Below are 15596 nucleotides of genomic sequence, written 5' to 3' on the forward strand. Positions count from 1 at the left end.
GGCGGGGGGAATTGATTTCCTTAAGGAGACCTTAACATTGCACAGCCTAGTTTAAGTGAAATTCAGTCAATTTGCTCATAGCACAAGAGGCCAGTGCCTTTCTGTTAGAGCAGGAGGGTTGCAGTGGCCCACGTGAGCCCATAAAGGGCTCAGGGAACCACAAATAAAAAAAAAAACAAATTTAGTTCTTTCCTATGGGGTGTTCCCTGAAAACAAATAGTTCATGTGAAATGACTGCAATCCAAGAGCCTTCTGCACAGTTGTTGCATCCAGCTCCCATTTCGGTACCTGCGCGAGCCGAGGAGGCTCTGTGAAATTACCTCGCTTTTTGCTACGGTGCAATATCAGAAAGGCACGGCTTAAGTGCAAATTGAACCTGGGAAGAGAGCTTGTTTTCCTAGCGTTTAACCAAGCCTCTAGATGGAAGTTGACTTTAATCCCAGTGTTTATCTGCATCCATTTCTTCCTTGTAATAAGATCTTCAAAGGAGGAGTAAGAACAAAGTACTACTAAACTGACTGTGTCCAGCATCACCAAGGGAACTCTAAAAGAGATCTTTCACTCCTCCCAACCTCCCCATCACAAGCTGGTCGAGATTTGTGAGATGTTTCTGGTCTAAAAACAGCACCCAGGAATTTGCCTGCTCTCACCCTGGCTCGGCTGGGTCATAGCCAGGTCTCCGCAGCCAACCTGTGGCCACGGGCACCCAGTACATGGCTTTTGTGCCCTTCCAGAGAGAGGAGTAGCTCTGGATTTGGAGACTCTCTTGTTAACTGGCACACAACCTATGGGCATGGACCTTCGGAGTAAGGTCTCATTTTTCCCCTTGTTTGAAATAACAGTCTCTGGGCAGTCAGCTCTCATGGGCAGCTTGGAAAAACATGCCCAGAGGAGACAGCAGAGCAGCATTTTGACCCCGCGTCCTCCACAGCATTATGTTATCTGGCCAACAGCTTAACCCCAAGTACAAATGCAGTTGCTTTCTCAACCGGTGCACATGCGTGTAGCTGATGGCAGGCAGGACGGCCCTGCCACAGCTTGTTCTGTATTTGCTGCTAAACCCAAGGTAAGCCCTGTTAAGCTAGCTGCCTTGCTGACTGCATCAGCTGCGTTGCCCCACCACACAAGGTGATTGGGAAATCACTGCCTGTTGACTCAAAGGCAGGCAGCTAATATTCCACAGGGCTGTGAAAGACAGACAAGTAAGGCACTGCAGATAGCTCCGTACCCTTGGCAGAGCAGACAGGCATGGCAGATCATCCATACATTCACAATACCTTGTACAACCCCCATGCTCCCAAATCTTACTTAACCTGATGACTACAGATACTCAGACTAGAGCACTTAGCTCATGCCCATGCACACATGCATTGCAAGTGCCATCCTTCACGGGGGGGACACCTCATGGCACGTCCCCTTCTGCTGCTGGGTTGATCCAGGCTTTCTGCTCTCCCTGGCCCTTTCCCAACACCTCGAGACACGCTGGCTTGCAGCAAACTCTTTAACCGTAAGTTGTAGCAATTTGAGCCTTCCTGTGATTATTTAGGAAAGTTATTCTGGTGATGAAAGTACACGCACACCCTCCCCGCCCGCCCTGCATTTTGGGGTTGATTTGTATAGGAACTGCAGAAATTTCTCTCCTCCTTGGCTTGCAGGTCTCCAGTACTCTCTCAAGTGGCCACAGCAAACTCCTACCCCAGTGGTGAACCCGGGTATTGATGAGCCAACCGTGACATGCTTTGATGGTTACAAATAACCTTCATTGCTTTCCACCTTCCTCTATTCTAAGTTACTCCCCCAAAGTCTAGTGGGGAGCTCACAACACCTTGCAAGGTTGTCTGTCTATGTGCATTATTTATGAATGGAAGCTCAGCACAACTTACGACTCTCTAGCTGTGTTACTTCTGTAACTCCTCAGGGGTAAAGCCCAGCGCTTACCAGCTGCCTGCACACCCCGCCCAGATCACAAACAGCTCACGGCTTGGGTCGCACGTTGTAGGACTAGCCGTAAAACATCTTACCGTGCCATGCAAGACAAATTTCAAACAAGGTGCGTTGGCACCGGAGCAGATGCACTTGAGCATCTGTGCGGCGGAGCAGGGAGCTTGCTCGGCGGCTCAGAAGAGCAGTGTTAGTGCTGGTTTGCATTTTCAGCTAGAAAAACCAACAGGTGCTGGGCAGAACCATTCCCCGGCTCGGGCTGTAATGAAAGGCAAAAGCATTTTCACAGCTGGCTGGTCTGGCGTGAGGCTAACCCGTGTGCCACCGCAGCAGATGAGACATGTGAGCTCACCAAGTTGACACGAGCAATTAGCATGCGTGAGGCTCCTTCCACCTCCTAATTCACTCAGAATAATTTGTTAGCAAAAAGTCCTCAGCAGCGCTAGTCTGCCGACAGGTCCTGATTGTAGATGTGTCTTTGATAGGCTTTAGAAGATAAATTGACCTGTGAAACTCCAGTCTAACTCATGCTAATGAGTCTCTGTAGGGCCATCATGAGAATTAATTTATTTATCTAAGGATTTCTCCGTAGTGTTCATCTGCTCAGCAGCTAGACTGAAGAGACATAATAGGTCTAACACGCTGGAAATACTAGAGCAAATCACCTAACCCTGGAGGTGTCTATCCTATATTTGCTGTCTTGGGTTAAAGTCGTTCTGGTGCAGGTCCTCAGTTTCCCACCTGTACAGCCGAGAGGACAAACACGTGTCCTCCTGCTCAAAGAGCTTCCTAATCAGCAGTGTTAATGAGAAGTGCTACACCAGCACCGGCATAAGCTACAATTCCTGTCCATCTAATCAAGGGCTTCCTTACCCTTTTTTGTACCTTTAAAAACAGCAGGATAGCCTCTTTATTCCAGGGGTTTGCAGTGGCTGTGGAAAAGAACTCTGCACTCTTTCTGAATTATGGTTTTTGAATATGGACTCCTTGCTTCTGGCCATCTTCCATCAATAAACAGCCTTGAAATGTCTCTCTGCCCCCCAACTGCAGAGACACACGCCTGGCCTCTACAGAAGAGACGGTTAGCCCCAGCTGAACATCCTACCTAAATAACTCACATTCTTGCCCCCTCCGAAAGCAGCCAGGGAGCCCAAAGCAGAGACGTCCCCCTCCACATTAATGTCCCTCTCCTTTTCTCCCCCCGCAGCTTGAAAGCTGTCCTGATGGGGAAGCCCCAGGACAACACAGTGGACTTGTCGGGCATCCCGCTGACACTGAAAGACTTGGACCGCGTCACGTCCTACCTCCAGCACAGCTCGGAGCACATCGACACGGTGGAGCTGTGCTTCACGGAGCTGACGGACGACATGCTGCTGCAACTGCTGCCAGCGCTCTGCGTGCTGCCCCACCTCACCACCCTCTCCCTCAATGGCAACCGGCTCACCAAAGCCATCCTACGGGACCTCACCGAAACCCTGAAGGACCCCAAGAAGTTCCCTAGCATCACCTGGATCGACCTCGGCAACAACGTGGACATCTTCTCCTTGCCGCAACCCTTCTTGGTCAGCCTAAAGAGACGATGCCCAAAGCAAGGCAACTTGCCAACAATTCTGGAGTTCGGCGAAGGTCAGGTAAGCGATTTGGAGGGCCAAGATGGCCTGGCCGAGAGCCAGGAGGACGTGCAAGCTGGACCAGGCAAGACTGACAACATAGGCTTGCAGCAGATGGACAGAACAGTCGAGGCTGGGGAGCTCCCCAACTCGGAGCAAGGTGCTGCGACACCGCAGACATGATGTCTGGCTCCGTGGCTCTTGGGTGGGCACATTGAGCAAGGACGACTTAAAACCGAGACCTTGGCGCTGGAGGTCCTGGCGGAGGGTCGATTCACGCAGTGGGATGCTTCGGGAGTCCGGACTGCTGCCTTCCTCCCGTACGATGAATGTCAACTTTTTTTCTTTTCAAAGAACACATAAAGGTGATCGCATTGAATACTTGTGTTTTATAAAAGCTGGCCAGGTATTTTTAAACATTAGTGACATGCTATGCTTTTTAACCTCACAAAAATGCATCTCCAAGGTGGTGTAATACGAGGCCCTTGGAAAAGCACAAAAGGGGAGAAGAAGGTGCCCAGAGGGAAGGGCTCCCTCTCCTTAGCGCTGGATCAAGCCAGACCCCAGCAGCTCTCCCACACGTGATGGACAGACAGCGGTCACCCCAAAGAGGACTGCCGCCAAGACAAACCTTAAATCCTTTCCAACCCTGACTTCAGGAGTTGCTGATGAATAGCATATCTGCTGAGATACAACAAAAGTCTGATCGCACACTAACCAGGGGTGTTGTGTTTGCTTTCCTGGTGCGGAGCTAAATTCCAGCCCGCAGCGTGCCCGGACGCCGCTCTCGCCCTCCAGCCTTACTGAAATCGGGCTGGCACTTGTGCCTGCCTAGTATTTATTCAGATGTAAAATCCAGTTTCCCACCAGCCGTGCTGCTGTAATAACTCCAGAGCTTTTAATGTGGTACCTGGAGCTTGCACCGGCAGCGCCGAGTATTTGATCCATTTTGGGGAGTGATCTGCAAAATCTAGAGCTGGGGCTCAGCGCAAGTTGATTGCTGTTCCTGAGAAAAGAGACCAGAATACTGAAGGTTTATAAAAGAAAAAATAATCCCGGGGTTCACCCCTGTATCACTGCCACTGAGGGCTGGGCAGACGCAGCCAGCTGGAGACTTAAAGCCTCAGAAAGGCCCTTGGGTCTCTTGGCTGTGTCCATCGCCCCCCGGACCAGAGTGCTTTGTTTCTAAAATGTTGTTTTGTTTTTTTTCTAAGAGACATGGGTTTGATTTTATTTTATTTTTGATGGAAAATGGATCACCCCCAGAGCAGCAGCGCTAGAACATGCACTTTGGCTTTTTGAACCAGAATTTCATCTGATCATAAACCTGGGGGTGGGCAGGAAAGTGTGAAAAACTTCCTCTCCCTTACGGTCAAAGGACCAGCTGTGGGAGGGAGGGAGCCCCTTTCTATCTCTTCAAAGCCCTTCCTCTGACCAGCTTTACAGCATCGTTTTCCTGGCTCGCAGCAGTGACTCTCTGGCTTTGCTTTTTCTGGGTGCAATCGCAGTCAGACGTTTTGGTCGTCTCTGTGGCTCTGCTCATTTAACATCACTGCACCAGGAAGCTTTTTTCCAGAGGGGCTTCAAGCTTCAGTGGTTGTTTCTCCTCTGTATGCAAGTAGGTAACTTCGAAGAAACTCTGCTACTCGTTTTAATACATTTGGCAAAGTTCAGTATGTTTTGCATGTATCCACGCCTTTTTCCTTTTTTTTTTTTTTTAATGCTAACTCTTTCCAACAGGCATGAAAAAAAACTTTGCAGTGAATAAACTGTTCTGTTTGAAATAAAGGAACTATCCGTAATCAAAATAAATGACAATGTTTAATAAAGACCCAGTGTTGAATTTTTCCGCTGTACAGACTGAATGCCTAGCGGGCAGCCCAGAGCACCCCAGGAAAAAACCAGTGCTAAGCACTGCAGGTTTGGGTTCTCCAGGGTGCTTTAAAAAAAAAAAAAAAAAAAAAAGTTGCCGTAGCTGGCTGGAAAAATAAATAGCCCAGTTTATGGGCTGGATTCTGCAGGGTGGGCACAAAGTGGACACAGAAGCATCATAAAAGCATCTGTTAAATTTGCAATGTCGCCAGTGTGCAAAACTAATGCGGGAGAGCAGAATACTGAGAATGGCAAATGGCATACTGCTCCACGGGGTATTTCTCTCCAGTGTTACAGTCTCAGCGCACTGAAGGAAATGGCTTTTTATTTGCAGCAAGGACTGTTTATATGATGTTTGTTCCAGCACCCAAACCATGGCAGGGGCTAGCAGAGGACATGGCAGCCAACTGGTGAGAGCAGGTTTGTCCTAACTCACAGGAGACCTTCCCTGCAGCACTCCTGGACTATTTCCACCATTACTACAACTTTAATAAGGTACCTTTAGCAGAGGTATAAATTAAGTAAGGTGTGATACACCAGGCTGGCCGGGTCTCAGCTGCATCCCTAACCATCAGCCCATCCTCGGGGGAGGCTGCACTTCTCCCCCTCCCCAGGAGCCGCATGCAGGGGTCTCCTGGCCTGGGGCAGGCTGCGGGACGGAGCCTATGGCACCTATGTTTTGTTCGTATAGAAAGGCTGACAGGCAGCATGTAAAGCTTGTGCCTATACCCAGGGCAGGCAATGGGATACGGGCAGCAAGTCCACCATCACTACTTCATCTGCCTCACGCGCACGTCGCCCTGCTATGCCAGTAGTACATCCCTCATGGAGATTTGTCAACTCAACATGCGGAGATTTCATCAAGAACAAGATTTCTCCTTGCAAAAAAGAAACTCCAGCAATTTCTTCTATAAGAGGGCAGGCACTGGTTTGCTCAGTACCTCAGTACTCGGAACTGGGCTCCCCTCCTTCCAATGCATGGCTCAGGCCCCCCTGTCTGTTTAAATTATCTAAATCACAAGCTCCTTGCTGCAAGGTTTTTGTTTTCTGCTAAGTGTTTGCACAGGAGTCAGCCATCCTGGATCTCAGCATCTGTCTGGACCCCCCAGTTCGGCCGTACAAATTCATAAACCAGAGGCACTTTGCATTTAGAGTGCTGCATCATTTATTGATGCTTTGCACGCTCCATTCCCTCACTGACACAAACCACCCAGGAGGCTTGCTCTTGCCACATTTCCCCTCCAGCCGAGCTTCTACCTGCTGTGAAACACATCAATCAACTGGGAGATATTTTGCATCTATCAGGCTCTTTCTGCAAGGAGCTACCAGCAGCCCACCAGCCCAACTTTTGGTCGCAGAGGGCTAAACGCAAGGCTCTGTGCCCAATGCTGCCGCAGATTTGCTGCGAATTGGGAGCACCTCCTCCCAGCCGTCCCCCTCTGCCGTGAAATGCTGCGGTCGGGTCCCTTGTGTGATCACCCAGGACCGCGCTGCAAAGGACGAGCCTCCGGAGAAAGACCCCCCGTCCCTCAGCCCTTTGCCCCGTGCAGATGTTGCACCGCTTGAGCTAGCTCTGCTCCGCTGGTACAGGGGGGCTGTGCCAGTATCTCTGTGTCCAGTGAGGATTTAGCCCTTCTGAGAAAGGGAGATAACTAGAAAGGGCCTTTTATAGATATATTTGTGCATGCTGAAGCTTGCACCAAATTACTGACTTTCATAGGAAAAGGGAAAAAAAACCCACCCAGCTCTATTTTACTCAGTTATAAAAACAAGAGGGCTTTAGCTAATCATTCTCTTCCTCACAGTGTGGATTAGGTCAATTAGCCATTTATTGCATTTCAGAATGACGATGATCCTGTGGGCTCAGTAAAGAGTGTTTTTTTTTTTTAAGAAAGCAGCATGAGATTGCTTCCCTTCCCAGCCCATCAGCATCAAAACAAGCTTGGAGCTCACTCCATATATAATCAATGTTTGCCATGCTACACTGGGCTACTTGTTCTGGTCAGAAACTTTAAATGGCCCTAGAAGAAGGATTCAAGTATTGAAAATCACTGCTGTTGGAATATTAAAGTTGATTGAGGTCATTTGTTGTCAAAGGGAGGAGGAAATGTCCACTATAAAATAAAAAAGCCCATAAAACATCCAAGCCCGGTTTGGTTAGTTATCGCCACCGGCACCACACAGCTCTGCCTGTGCATGAAAGAAACTAGTCTGTGGGAGAAGATTTATGCCTTCAGCAACAAAAAGGTAATAGGAAATCATTCTGCACAGATTGAAGAGCCCACACCGAGGGGAATCAAAACAGCAGATGAGAAATGACAGAGGCTTGAAAGGGCTGATGCCATGTGCTCCGGAGGGCTCGTTCCAGCTGGGTTATCTCGGAAGAGTTTGCACAAGCCCCGTTTGGTTTTTGAAGGTGATTATTCATTTAAAATGAGGGTTACGTTCCTGGGGGGCACTGGGAGCAGGCAAGAGGGCTGGTGATGGTCACCCCCAAGCAGGGACTGTGCTGGAAAGCCAGAAAGCCACAGAAAGCACGGTTGAGGACATCAAGAAGCTCAAAACCACTGTGGCCAAAAGCATTGCTTGCTGCTCACCAGTCCTTCGGAGAGGACTACCCAAAGCCTACCCAAAGCTGCCCAAACGCCTACCCAAAGCTGCTGCGGAGGAGAGGCAAAAAACTGACCCAAGGGACTAAGGGGACAGCGGGGAGGCTGGGGCTGCCCCAGGCCATGGAACCACACTGATTATCACACTGCCACGGACCTTGCACTCCGGCAAGAACGTTTCAGCGCTTTCCTATGGTTCAGCACACCTCGTTTCAGCAGCGGGAGAGGAGGGGGCTCTGAGCTCGTGCAGGGACCACTCGTGTCCTCGGAAACGCAAAGGCTCCCATGTTCCATTAACTGGGAGTGCATCGCTGGTAGCTGCTATTGCCAAGGAAACCGATTGACCTTATTAGCAGCATTCATGTATTAATGCTTATGAGGAAGGGAAAAAACAACTAACCTAACCTCTCCAGTGTAATGAGCCGAGGTAAGCAACAGATTTAATCTCTTCCCAACCTCTTTGGTACGCAGATGTCGTCCTGGAAACATCGCGCAGTGATCGCGCTCTTCCTTCGTTCCAGGGGCAGTTGAGTTTTTATCTGCCTGGGGGCCGTATTCCACCAGCAAATTATACACAGCAAAAGGAGATGATCTTTCTGGCTCTATTAAATAACTTTAGCATTAAATTCTGAAGTACAAACAGGAAACCAGATCCGTCACTCACAGTCCTCCGAGAGCCTCCAGCAATGCGAGTCTCACCGCTTCATACAAGCGGGCCCCGTCTTCAAGAAATATTCTCAATCACTCAACAGCCGTAAGCAAAAGGACTGACGACCCTGCAATACCAGAACCTGCCGGGCTTTGGAGATTCAGCCTGGGCGACGCCATGCTGAGCTACAAACTTTATCATAAATGCAAATATCTGCAGCCAGTGACTGCTTGTGGGCAGGAAGGTTCCCAGCTGGGCGACGGGCAGAAAAGACAAAGGGAAATTTTAGCGCAGGGCTGGCTGCGAGGCTGCCCACTTATTTCACGCTCTGCTTGTACCAGAAAAGCTCCTCCAAATCCACGCAGGTGCAATCCCTTCCCCAGCAGGACCAAACCCTGGGGGGGATCTCCCTGATGCACACAGCCCAACGCATCCTTTGTTCTCACATTCTCACCCATTTTACTTACACCCATCATCCCCACCTTCAGGACAAATCATCTTTTTTTTCTTCATCTTCCTTATTCTTTATTTAGAGGAAAAACCGTTTTTGCCTGGTACACAGGAGGGTGCCTGGGCAGGGCAGGCAAATGTTTTTGTCTGCACTTGCTGAAGGACTGGGCTTTCCCTGATGCAGCCTCCTCTCTGCCTCAGCAAAACCCAACTCGAATTGTATTTATTTTCATTCCCTTCCAAGCTTTAAGAAAGAAATATATATTTGTAGGGCTGCGGTGCATGGAGGATTTCCCGTGCGCTCCCCGGGAACGCACAGCGCTGCAGGGGAGAACTGGAATAGTAATTAAACTGGAGGAGGTGGTGGGTACAGGCTGGTTTTTTTCTTACATCTGTATTTTGCAGCCTCTAGGTTGTAAAGAAGCAGGTTGATAGGAAATGGCTGTTTATGGGGAATGGGTGAATGAAAAATAATCACAACCGCTGCAAAAGAAGGTGGGTTTCCAATGTGAAAAACGTGTCTTTCAAACAAGAAAAAGCTGACCTAGTTGAAAACCCAGAGAGCAGCAGGTTGGCTGACTTCTACCATCGTTACAGATACTTATTGGAAAATGCAGTGCTTGGGGAGTGGGAAGAGTGCTCCCGCAGGAACCGAGAAGGATTCCTACATTTGTCACGTGGGATGTCTAGTGAGTGCCCTGCGGAGCAGACACTGCTGTTCCCAGGTGCGGCAGCAGCCGGACCCTTGAAGGCAGGAGTGTGCCAAGCTGCCCAGAGTGGAATCTCCACGGAAATCCCAATATCCAAAATTTAGGAATGCTGGGCTGCCATTTGCCTTCACAGGCAGGTCCAGAGGAGAGCGACCAGCCCTACGTACGCCCCAGGGCCTCTCGTTCCAAAATCCCGAGTCAGGCCACACGCAAAATCAGGCTTTTTCCACCTAAAACATAACTCAACAGCTGGGGAGTGCTTTTGAAGGCTGCGAGCCAGGCCATAACAAAACCTATGTGAATACCCTGGTTATTGCGAGGAAAATAAACTCTTGTGAGAGTGCTTCAGCTGCAGCTGCTTAAATAGAGAAGAAACCAGTAGGAGTGAAGGAAGATGCTTGCAGGATGTGGTTTTCCCAGGGAAAGGTGACTCTGATGGGGTTGCAATGAAGGTCACAAGAAGGGAGAAGGTTGAGACCTGGGCAAATCTCACCCACAATATCTGGGATTAAAAAAAAAAAAAAAAAAAAGACGACTATTGTGTGACTTGCAATGAAGTCATATACATGAAAAAAAAATTTTCTAATGTTCCTTAAAGTTTTTTTTTTCCCCTTACTAATAGAAGAAAAAGTCCTGGCTAGGGGAATCTTCTGCATTATTTATTGGCAGCTCATGCTGGTGTGTTTAACGCTGGTCCTGGAGACAGCGAATAGTCTGCTGCAGTTCAGCTGACAGGGAAAATGGATATAGTAGCATCTGGAAAAGCAACTAAGTATTATCCCTCAAGGACTACCTGTTTTACATACAAAACACTGAGCAAGCACAGTTAGAAACCAGAGGGGCTTTAGCTCTGGCTGATCAAGGCGCTCTGAACCAAAATTACATTGCAGTTCAGATGTGTGCAGTTCTTGTTGGGATCATTTTCCTTGGTGGAGTGATAAGGCCGATGCCAAAATACTTCAGGGCCCAGGAAAAAGGTGCCAGATGGCAAGTACTGAGCACTGGGGAAGACCAGCCTCCCGCGAGCAGGGATGGATGGATCAGGCCACCCTCCCCTTCCAGCCCATCAATTATCTCCTACATTTCAGTGAGCAAATACTCCACTCAACTGTGAAATTTCCCTTCTACTACAAACACAATCCAAAAAAAAAAAAAAAAAGGGAAAATCGGAAGTATCCTATTGTTTTGATGCTCATGACAATGCTCCAGGTCTTGGCCAGGATCAGGGCTCTCTTGTAGCAGATGCTGTTCAAACACGACATCCCTGACCACGGGCAGCGCAGCGTCCTTCCACCACGCACTTAAAGCTAACAACCAGCAAGAGTGACTCCCGAGTTACTTCTTTAAATAAGATGGATTTGACGACCAGTTTTCCTAAACTGTCAGGATTCATACTGGCTTTGGAAACATCTGGCAGATTTTGCGATGCAATCCATGTGCCCTGCACTAGTAAGAGCATCGAGGGAAAGCCTGCAAGGCTTGTTAGCAGCTCTCAGCCTCCGAGTATTAAGTTGGCAGATCAGCCTTCAGAGGTCACAGCTAAATTGAGTGGATTTCATTGATTGCGCCGTTAATTGCCTGCCAAGCGGAAAGCTGCTGCATGATGGATGACCAGTTAATTTAGAACAGATCACGCACAGGAAGCTTTGTCATGGAGAAAGGCAGTAGCAATTGGTCAGGAGGTAGCAGCGACTGCTCTTCTGCTACCTTGTGAGATGGTCGAGCTTATAACCAAACTTACTGACCCCCTTTTTCAGACATTGCAATAACCAATGTCTCTAAGCAACATCATAAAAGAATGGCAAAAAAGCTGTACATCCAAAATACATGATTTATATTGAGCTGAAGGCTTGTCGGATATAAAATGCGGATGTTAGCTTATTTCTTTGAGCAGCCATAATCACTAAGCTGGCAGGGAAAGAAAGTATTCGATCTACTTTGGTTGTGCATTACCATTAACAAATGTTAGCACAGAATTTGTTCACAAGGACGAACTGCAAGGGCTTTGCTAACTGGAAAGGACGGGAGGAACCCTGGATCCCAAGCTGGCACCACAGGACAGGTATTTAGGAATACAGTGCCAACTTTTTGCATGAAAACTGCATAAGCCCATGGCTCAATTACTCCCGATCAACGGGGAATTGGAGATGCTTTGTTTATAGTCCCTTCTGGCAGTTTTGGGCTTGCATTTTCTGTCTTCTCTTCTGTAAACATGCAGAGGAGACAGCTGTTCGGCTTAGTTTGTGGTTTTACATAAAATTGAAGACCTGATTTAATAAGAGTCAGAAAAAATGCAATCTGCTCATCACCACCTTTAATTATTTGTGCAGATTTCTAAATTCATTCCCCAGGTTTTCTGCCCCCTAATAGCTTATTGATTCCGTGACTTCTGTGCCATCTTTCATTCTTCTTTGCTATTTTATTAATTCAATCTGAGGAGAAAATAAACCTGTGGAGCCTGTATAGCATCCTTCAAGAAGGCTTCGCCTAGCTGCATCTGGCAGGTTTGGCTGAGCAATCAGTTGCCAGCACAGCTCTTCAATAAGCCTGTTGCATGCTGCATCCCTCCGCGAGCTCTTAGCGGAAGCAGAAATAGCATTTGAGGTTTACAAAAGAGAAGCATAGGGCCACTGCCTTGTGCTGTGCCAAGAAGAGGAGAAAAATCAATATATAACTCACTGAAGATTTGGCCCATGCATTTATCACTGTTTTTTTCTAGGTGAGGCTGCTGTTTCTAGCTCTCCCAAGGGCTGACATTGTTACCTGTCAGTTGTGTCCTTCCCCAAGGGAAACCAGAGCTCCCCTTGGTTTGCGCAAGCCTTAGCGGAGGTGCTCTGTGATTAGGATTTTGCATCGCAAGCAGCAGCCGAAGGCCTCCGCCAGCAGCAGGACCACAAGCAATAGCGATAGACATGCTAAACACAACGTGAAAATCACAGCTACGTGATTAGACCTCAAAGCACCTTCTTACAGGCATGCCTGTCCTACAGGTGTAAACTCCTGGAATAGATATGGAGACTCAGATATATATGGAAAACGACAAGAATTTATATGGAAAACTACAAGATAAAGAAAGGGACATTGGCTATAACAGATATGGAAAATCCAGCTACATCACACATCACCATGGGAATGAGTCTCCCCTTTCCTCCTTTGCAGCTGCCTCTTGTCTTGCTACTACCTCCAGGTAAGACCTGCAATTCCAGTTTGTCTTATATTTCATTTATATAAGGTGGCAGTAAGGAATTGATCTCTGAGCACCATGTGCATCATGCTCTGGGTACATACTACCCTGGCTGTTACCAAACAAGCTCCTATTGAATCCTGCGCATAGAGATGCGGGCAGAAAATCTCAGAGGTAGACAGATTTTCAAACACACAAAATAAAAGGCATCTGCTTCAGACTGCGTGCCTTCACACATCGCTTTCCAGCAGGAGGAGAACATCACCATTACTTTTTTGTTTTATCTCCTTCACTGTACACACCTGCTTGTTAAATTATGAATTTAAAGGCTAAGTATTTTTCCAACCACGCTGGGGGAAGCTGTGCTTTCTTGCAAGCTCAGAGCTCCCCTCCACCACGTGCACTGGAAACACCTTTGCGCAGAGCTGCAGGCTAAAATGCAAAACTTCGCCTTTCCTTGCGCCCCTCGCGTGCCTCCCTTTGCCACGAAAACCTGCCAACAATGTTCAGGCTCTTTGCAAGAGATGGAAAGAAAAAGATAATCAGGCAAATTATAAGGGGGAGATTTTCAAAAGAACAAAGCACCTACTTCTCCCTTCCAAGCGGCTAAAGAAGAGAGGCTTTGCAAGCGTGCTTAAAGCCAACTGGGTGATACGCATTTTCCCAACAACTGGCAAAAGTTACTGTAAAAATCACTCCATTGTTCAGCCAGGAAAAAAACCGCAAAGCAGCAGAACAGCTTAAAGCATTGCAACACTCAGGAGATAGGAGCCGTATTTCACTAATTTCTAGAGCGTAGGACCAAACCTCAGCTCCCACCAGCGGTGTTAGGCCTGGTCGGTAAATCGGCGGCACGGGAAGGTGCTTGCAACGCGCTAAATGAACCCAGTCCCCAGCGTCGCTGGGAGAAAACCCTGCTTCCCCTCTCAGAGGTAGTTAAACTCAGTCTTCTGCATGTCTCTCGCTGCTGAAACCGTCCTCGTTCTAGCTCATTAACCTGCGTGAATATTGCTTCTTTAAGCAATAATACTAATTAGGAAGTGGTAAAAGGCAAGAGCTCTTCCCCCCAACACCTACGCACCATGCAGAACACACGCACAATGGAACTGCAGCTTTAATTTAGGTGGAGCTTTTCATAGAAACGACATCCTGCAGACTGATCTTAGCAGCTCAGGTTTGCACGTCAGCAAAATTACCTATCTGATGAGCAAAGTCTGCTCCAACTCCACGTGTGCCAAGCAAGCCTCGTTTAAAAGTCACACAAATTGAGCACAGCTCACGTGAAAGGGATTAGACCAGCGTTCTCTGACAGTAACTGCCAAGCACAAGCCAAGCAATCAGTAATACCTGATAGGAAATAAGCTCCAGACCAGGGCATTTCTGAAGCAATGCCACGTACTCACCACAAAACATCACTCTTACATATTTAAGTGTCCAGAAGTCTCTTGTTCCTTATTTTAATCTGTATGTTCCTCCAAATCATCTGTTTCTTTTCCCTTTCCCTCCTAGCCCACCAAAACTTCTTCCAAAGTAACAGATGCCAACAGCCTCCTCTTAAAATCCCTCCGTGCACCAGGATCAGTATTTGCCCATGACCACCAATTATTTCCTTCTTCCTCCTTAATTTCTAGGAAAATCTGAAGGGTGTGATTAGACACCAGATTCTCTGGGAAATCATAATTTTTCCTACCTGCTTTAATCTTCTCTTCTAATGGATGTAGGTTCCACCTCTTCTTCCTCTTGCAAGTGTGACCTTCTGCCTCCTGGTCTACAACTTCAAAGGCTTCTCGCTTAATCGTCCATCAGAAATGCAGCTTTTCCTCCTTGACTACCTCCAAAACCACGCAGCACTGCCCCGAAGTTTGCTGTTTCATCCTTAGAGCTTGCCACCCTGTGAGCAGCAGCAGAGATTAGGTAAGTGTAGTATTATTTTTATAAAGTATTGGATTCTGCTAAGGGAGACAGAAAGAAAGTAGAAGAAAACCCAAAATCCTTGCCCTGCACCTGAACTATCAGGGGGAGCTTTAAATGGGAGGTGGATGTTGAAAACAAAATGGAGGTAAACAGCCTCACCTGGGCCCCCAACAAGCACCAGCTGTTTAATCAATACGGGTCAGCAAATGTCCCGGCCTCGAGCCAAGCCTGGCATCAGTCTGAGAGCAGCCTCGAGGCTCTTCATGTGATTATTCAAGCTCTAACATTGTTCAACACAGGTTGGGCCACCCCTTCTTGCAACTCTGGACCTGCAGACCTTGCTTTTTAACAGGTAATCAGATTATCAGGGGCTGTAGGGGGGGATGAGGGAAATTGCCAGACTGATTGGATGCAATTTTAATCCCTCAGATCAGGAATCAGACCTGCCTGTGAAGGATGAACCTATGGGCTTTGATGAAAAAGTCCCTGCTGCATCCGACAGCGTAAATCTTACTTTGTATTTACAGTTCTGCACAAAAATCTTCTCTGAACTGACCAAAAATCCACACCCACAGTGACTGGGCTCCTGAACGTGCTCTGCAGAGGTGCTAAGGAGGGAAAAAGTTTCCCCAAGTACAGTGTAACTTTACTGCCACT

The 15596-nt window shown here is 47.9% G+C and overlaps 1 protein-coding gene across 1 annotated transcript; it reads left to right on the plus strand.

Moving 5' to 3' along the window:
* Positions 1-3148: 3148 nt before the first annotated feature.
* LOC104072687 (leucine-rich repeat-containing protein 75A-like) lies at positions 3149-3734 on the plus strand (the record flags this gene model as incomplete). Its single annotated transcript, XM_009572219.1, has 1 exon — positions 3149-3734. A coding segment is annotated over one exon (586 nt), but the record flags the coding sequence as incomplete, so codon positions are not given.
* Positions 3735-15596: the final 11862 nt, after the last annotated feature.

The sequence above is a fragment of the Fulmarus glacialis genome, unplaced genomic scaffold, assembly GCF_000690835.1.
Source record: "Fulmarus glacialis isolate BGI_N327 unplaced genomic scaffold, ASM69083v1 scaffold35352, whole genome shotgun sequence".
Taxonomy (NCBI): Eukaryota; Metazoa; Chordata; class Aves; order Procellariiformes; family Procellariidae; genus Fulmarus; species Fulmarus glacialis.